This window comes from Pseudophryne corroboree, chromosome 2, assembly GCF_028390025.1.
Source record: "Pseudophryne corroboree isolate aPseCor3 chromosome 2, aPseCor3.hap2, whole genome shotgun sequence".
Classification (NCBI taxonomy): domain Eukaryota; kingdom Metazoa; phylum Chordata; class Amphibia; order Anura; family Myobatrachidae; genus Pseudophryne; species Pseudophryne corroboree.
Window position 1 is genome coordinate 378104809 of NC_086445.1, and position 6912 is coordinate 378111720.

The 6912-nt window shown below is 41.6% G+C and overlaps 1 protein-coding gene across 1 annotated transcript in view; it reads left to right on the forward strand.

The window, feature by feature from the left end:
* Positions 1 to 5958, forward strand: part of CLYBL (citramalyl-CoA lyase) — a 986589-nt gene extending 980631 nt beyond the window's left edge. The window contains 2 exon segments of the mRNA XM_063953228.1: positions 5685 to 5774; positions 5776 to 5958. Of these exon segments, the coding sequence (XP_063809298.1) occupies positions 5685 to 5774; positions 5776 to 5883 (198 nt within the window). The 3' untranslated portion in view covers positions 5884 to 5958.
* Positions 5959 to 6912: the final 954 nt, after the last annotated feature.

Consider the following 6912-nt stretch of genomic DNA (forward strand, 5'->3'; position numbering starts at 1 on the left):
CTGTTGGGTCTGATGGTATCAACCTTCGACATGGTGTAATATGCGCAATTCCACTCCAGACCATTGCAGCACCTTATTCTGACCAAATGGAACGGGAATCATCAGACAATAAAAAAGCAGATGATAAAGTATCCAGTAACCGTAAAAAGGTCTCTAGCGTCGTGGCTACAGACAGACCATTTAAACAAGGGGAGACCCTTTTGGATAAAAGAATGGCAAGTCCTGACAACAGATTCCAGCCTGCAAGGCTGGGGTGCGGTACTCGGAAGCCTTTGGTTCCAGGGAAAATGGACCGCAAGGGAAAGTCGCCTGCCAATAAATCTGTTGGAAATAAAGGCCATTTATATGGCTCTAGTTCAGGCAAAGGACAGTCTGCAAGGAAGACCGATCCAGATTCGCTCAGACAATGTGACAGCAGTAGCATACCTCAATCATCAAGGAGGAACTCACAGCAAGAGACTGATGGAGTAAGTAACTCCCATTCTAAGATGGGCAGAACTCCATCTTCCAGCATTGTCAGCAGTGTTTGTCCCAGGTGTACTGAACTGGGAAGCAGATTTTCTCAGTCGACACACAATTCAGGAAACCGAATGGGCATTACACCCAGAAGTGTTTCAGACAATAGTGAACAGATGGGGTCTACCAGAGATAGACCTCATCGCGTCTCGTCTAAACAACAAAGTTCCGAAGTACGGATCGAGAACAAAGGATCCCGGAGCGGTCCTTGTAGACGCACTGTCAGTAGAATGAAAATTTCGTCTGGCATATCTGATCCCTCCAATATCTCTGTTACCCAGAGTAGTGAGAAAAATAAAGCAAGCAAAGGGAGCAATAATTCTAATAGCTCCAGCTTGGCCAAGAAGGCATTGGTACACAGATCTTCTGAGGATGTCCGTGGAAGCACCAATACTGCTCCCTCAACATCCAGATCTGCTAATGCAGGGTCCTTGTTGCCACAGTCATCTGGATCATCTGTCTTTGACGGCGTGGCTATTGAAACCTCTATCCTAGAAGCTAGAGGATTTTCGAATCAATTAATCCAAACTATGCTTAGAGCAAGAAAGCCTTCTTCAGCTCGTGTGTATCATAGAATATGGCAAGCCTATATTCATTGGTGTACTGGAAAAAGTTTGAATCCAAGATCTTTTAAAGTATCCAGGATTTTGGATTTTCTTCAAGCAGGATTCGATAAAGGTTTGAAAGTGGCTTCCTTGAGAGTTCAGGTATCAGCATTAACTGTATGGTTTCAGCGAAAGATTGCTGATTTATAGGATGTACGTACTTTCTTTCAGGGAGTGGTACATATTCAACCTCCATTTGTTCCTCCTGCAGCTCCCTGGGATTTGAATTTAGGCCCTCATTCCGAGTTGTTCGCTCGCTAGCCGCTTTTCGCAGCAGTACACACGCTAAGCCGCCGCCCTCTGGGAGTGTATCTTAGCTTTGCAGAATTGCGAACGAAGTATTCGCAATATTGCGAAAAGATTTTTCTGTGCAGTTTCTGAGTAGCTCGAGACTTACTCTTCCAGTGCGATCAGTTCAGTGCTTGTCGTTCCTGGTTTGACGTCACAAACACACCCAGCGTTCGCCCAGACACTCCCCCGTTTCTTCAGCCACTCCCGCGTTTTTCCCAGAAACGGCAGCGTTTTTTCACACACTCCCATAAAACGGCCAGTTTCCGCCCAGAAACACCCACTTCCTGTCAATCACACTCCGAACACCAGAAAGAAGAAAAAACCTCGTAATGCCGTGAGTAAAATACCAAACTTCTTAGCAAATTTACTTGGCGCAGTCGCAGTGCGAATATTGCGCATGCGCAGTTTGCGGAAAATCGCTGCGATGCCATGAAAAAGAACGAGCGAACAACTCGGAATGAGGGCCTTAGTTCTTTAATTCCTCCAGGGTCCTCCGTTTGAACCGCTTAAAAGAGCAGATCTTAAATGGTTAATGGCTAAAGTACTTTTTCTACTGGCAATGGCGTCAGCCAGAAGAGTGTCAGATTTAGGAGCATTATCGTGTAAGTCTCCTTTCCTAAGTTTTTTTCCAGACAGAGCAGTTCTCAGAACGATATCTGGTTATCTTCCAAAGGTGGTTTCAAAGTTTCACCTTAATGAAGAGATTGTAGTCCCAGCTTTTCAGGTATCGGGACTATCTGCGGGAGAAGCGTCGCTGGACGTAGTCCGAGCTTTAAGAATCTACATAGATCGTACTAGTGCCATCAGGAAAACAGATTGTCTCTTCATCCTCTACGGATTTCATAGAAGAGGATGGCCTGCTAGTAAACAGATGCTGGCGAGATGGCTCCGAATGGTAATATCAGAAGCTTATTCTCATGCAGATCTCCCTACTCCGGCTAATGTCTCTGCACACTCTACACGTAAGGTAGGTCCTTCATGGGCAGCACAACAGGGTGCTTCAGCAGAACAGATTTGTAAGGCAGCCACATGGTCTTCCATAAATATATTCATTAGACATTATGCCTTGGATACTTTTGCCTCTCATGACGCAGACTTCGGGCGAAAGGTCCTCCTGTGTAAAATTGGCTTTGGGAATCCCAATGTTATCTTGTGGATAATCCTGTGGAACCAGCCAGAGAAATAGACGTTATGGTAAGAATGTACCATTGATAACGTGATTTCTCTGATGTCCACAGGTATCCACAGGGATCCCACCCTGACGCACCTGATTTGAGGATCTTGACAATCACTAAACCTCTTCCTTCTTCTATGGAAGGGTGTGCATGTGTGTTCTTAGCGCCTAAATAGGTCTCTACCTGATGCTCCTGCCTAAATCGCTGTGGAAAGAACTGATTTGACTGAGTCAGTGGGCGGGACTATATGGTGAGGCCCCGATGCATCCTGGGAGGCCAGAAAGCTTGTGACCGTGTTGGTGCCATTTCCGCTGTCGCTCAACCATATCCCAATGTTATCCTGTGGATACCTGTGGACATAAGAGAAATCACGTTAACAACGGTAAGTTCTTACCATAACGTCTATATATCAGTAAGTAATTAACTATAATCTGCGTACCAGATTTTCCAATAATCAATTCACATCAATAAAATCCTGTTTTCCTCTTGCAGCAGTTCTAGATGTTCAGTACCAGGCAGAGGGATATCACAATATCTAATTCTTATTCTTTTTCACCTCAAAAGTAATAAAAAATGTGGCGTCTCCTGATGTACTGGCCTGTCTCCTGGTAGCGCCTCCATGCTCTGGACACTACGCTGACAGACACAGCAAACCTTCTTGCCACAGCTCACATTGCTGTGCCATCCTGGATGAGCTGCACTACCTGAGCCACTTGTGTGGGTTGTAGGGAGGTCATACAGGCACGTGGAGGCCACACACACTACTGAGCCTCATTTTGACTTGTTTTAAGGACATTACATCAAAGTTGGATCAGCGTGTAGTGTGTTTTTCCACTTTAATTTTTAGGGTGACTCCAAATCCAGACCTCCATGGGTTAATAAATTTGATTTCCATTGATAATTTTTGTGTGATTTTGTTGTCAGCACATTCAACTATGTAAAGAACAAAGTATTTAATAAGAATATTTATTTCATTCAGATCTAGGATGTGTTATTTTAGTGTTCCGTTTATTTTTTTGAGCAGTGTGTATATATATATATATATATATATATATAAAAACACAGTCCGCTGGCACTCTTAAGACCACAACAGCAGTGTAAATAGCAAAATAGAGGGGAAACGGAACTCAAAGTACTTTCATCCACAGTACAGTCAAGGCGCTGAACACCATATTTGTGGCTGGTTGGAATGAAAATTTAGTAATGGATAAGAGCAAATGACAATCGACCCTCCTTTTAATACAGTATGCTTTGGTGCCCTCTTAAGACAACAGCAGCAGTGTAAATAGCAAAATAGAGGGGAAACGGAACTCAAAGTACTTTCATCCACAGTACAGTCTAGGCGCTGAACACCATATTAATGACTGGTTGGAATGAAAATTTAGTAATGGATAAGAGCAAATGACAATCGACCATTTGCTCCCAAACACTAGAAAACAAACAAAACTTGTCGTTCATACAAATTGGTTAAACACAAACTTAACCAACTAGGATGAACAACTGTTTTTGTCTGTTTTGCAGTGTTTGGGAGCAAATGATCGATTGTCATTTGTTCGCATCCATTACCAGATTTTCATTCCAACCAGCCAGATCTGGCAGATAATTGTATAGTGTGTACCTAGCTTAAAAGTACCCAGAATGTCCCTGAATTCATCTGGGGGTCGAGCTTTCAACTTTGTTGCTCAACCTCTATGGAACTATCTTCCCTGTACAGTTCATGAAGTCTCTATGGTAGAATCCTTCAACAATAGCCTCAAGACTTTCCTGTTTACTCAAGCATTTCACTAATATCTACTTTTAAGCTTGTTTTGTATTATGAGCTGTAAAAGCAAAGGTAAAGCACTTTTAAGCTCCATTACGAGAAAAGTGCTATATAAATAACTATTATTATTATTATTATTATTATTATTATTATTATTATTATTTATAGATAAATATAATATTATTTTCACTGAACTTGTCAAACAGATTCACCAAAGGATGATGAATTACAAAACACTCAAGAATACTAGTATCAAACTAATGAACAAATTTATTTTGGGTGTGTCTTTAAACTGTTGCTTTTGATGGAAAAATTATTAGTGTTGCCTATCCCTTTGCTATTTTGCACATGTGGAAGCAAAAATATTGGTTTAGTCAATTAAAAGTAAGAGAGTTTAATGGAACAGGCCCTGGAACGGGACAATCAGTTTGTACCTGTGATCTTTATAAAACAAACTACACTACCTTTCAATTTGGACATCTCCCCCATTTCTTGTCTTTAAGATCTTGCAAATTTTCCTAGCTAGATTTTGAAATAATTTGTGCATTCTGTATTTGTTTGTTTGTTTGTAAGGAGATGTACACAGCAGTAACACCAGTGCACTTTAGCTATAGAGAAATCACTGCTTGTACTTTCTGATTACTGTGCACATAGCAGACAAATGGACATTTCAGGCAGCATGGCACAATACAATTGCTCATTTCGTTTTTGGTTGGGGAAGATTTTCAAAAGAAGAAAAAGACAAATATTTAAATGACGACAATTAGCAATTATTCCATGTTGCATACCAGAAGACTTTATAGATCAGTCCACAACTATTTGGTAGCAGCAACAGCTCTTGTCCGATGTGAAGAGAGCAACATTTGAGTTCACATGCAGAACAGTCCTGTATTAGTTTGTAAACCGCCCATTATTGTAATTAATAGTCTGCAACACAGATATAAAGATTTTTTTATTATTATTTTTTTTAAGCAGAATGGGTGAAATCTGCGTCTGTCTCCATAGAGATATGGAGAAGTAGGCAACATGTGCCCCTCCAATCAAATGTTTGCTGGGTATGCTGGGATTTGTAGTTCCACAGCAGCTGAAGGACTACTTTAAGCCTGAATAGACCGCTAGTGGGGCTTTAGCTACAGTACTGGAGAGGTGTCTCCCGGTTGGGTGAGGCGACTTTTGCAGTGTGAGTAGTGTATTGTGTCCCGCTATTCCAGCACTGCATATAGTGGATGATTAAAACCCAAAGCGTTTTCTGATCACCTGTAAGCTGTTGATGTGTGTACAGAGTGAGACACATTAAGCTCTGATTTGTGGACGTCTTCCTTTGATGTGTTGCAGGGAGCATTTACTTTCCATGGGAGCATGATAGACATGCCCTTGCTTAAGCAGGCACAGAACATCGTTACGCTTGCCAGAGCCATCAAGAACGAATCATCTGCTAAATGAAGCGCTCTCCGGGAGTCCCCCCCTCTATACAGCACTTGTCTTACAGGAGAGGAAGGAGGGAGACCTGAGAAAAACGACGAGGAACAGTTGATGCTATTGATAGCAATCATCATGCATTTATTTTCTGTACATGTATACCATTAATTAAAATAAATGTCAAATCGAATGTTTTTTTTTCTCCTTGCTTTCTTCTGGGCACGGCTTTCATGTGACTAGCACCATTCATTTGGCTTCCTCTTATAAACATGTAAAACGCAGTTAAAGGGAGTGTGACAAGGGCTGAACTGCAATAAACTTGTAGAGATATAGGGCACACAAAGCAGGACAGCCTACTACTTCTTGGGTCCCCAGACAGATTTACATGACACTGGAGATACTGCTACAGGTCATATGCTTCTTGTTGTTAACTGGCTTAGCAAAGCTGTTTTGGAGAGGTTAACCCAGCTTGTAGCAAGGGTAAATAAACATAACAACCAGCCATTGTCCCCTATTCAGCGTGTACTCTTATATTCAGGGCTAAAGGGTATTGAAGCTGCAGAGGATCAACTTGTGGTTGCCAGAGGACTCGAATGGAAGTTTCAAACAGCAACAATCAGAGATTTTGTTTCTGTTCCTCATTAAATCATGAGCTTTTGTGGCCCAGCCACCAAGGACTGTTCTTTAAGAAATTAACAGAATAGAAAGTTTTAAACCATGCACCAACCTCTCTATGACCTACACAGAGGCAGTGCTGCTGTCCTTACACACACACCACAGGAAGGCTGCTCTGTTTATTTAAACGTGTAAATACGAAAACACTGCTTTAACCCTTCCCTCCAAACTATTCATCTTCCATTCAAACATCTCCCCTATATAAGGTGCTATACTTTAAGCATGTAGTATGCGATTGTGTTATTTTATTTACTGCTGCTATAGGTAACAAATAAATAAAGTTTGATGCAATAAATAATACAGTAGCGATAGATGGAACCTAATCACCCATGTTTTATTAACAGCCTATGAGGGGACTAATAGTTACAGACAGCAAGGTGTTATGACTTTGCATGGAGAGATTTCACTGCATTCTAGAAATCAGAAGGACACTACAAGGTGTATGTACAGATACATTATTCCTAAGGGC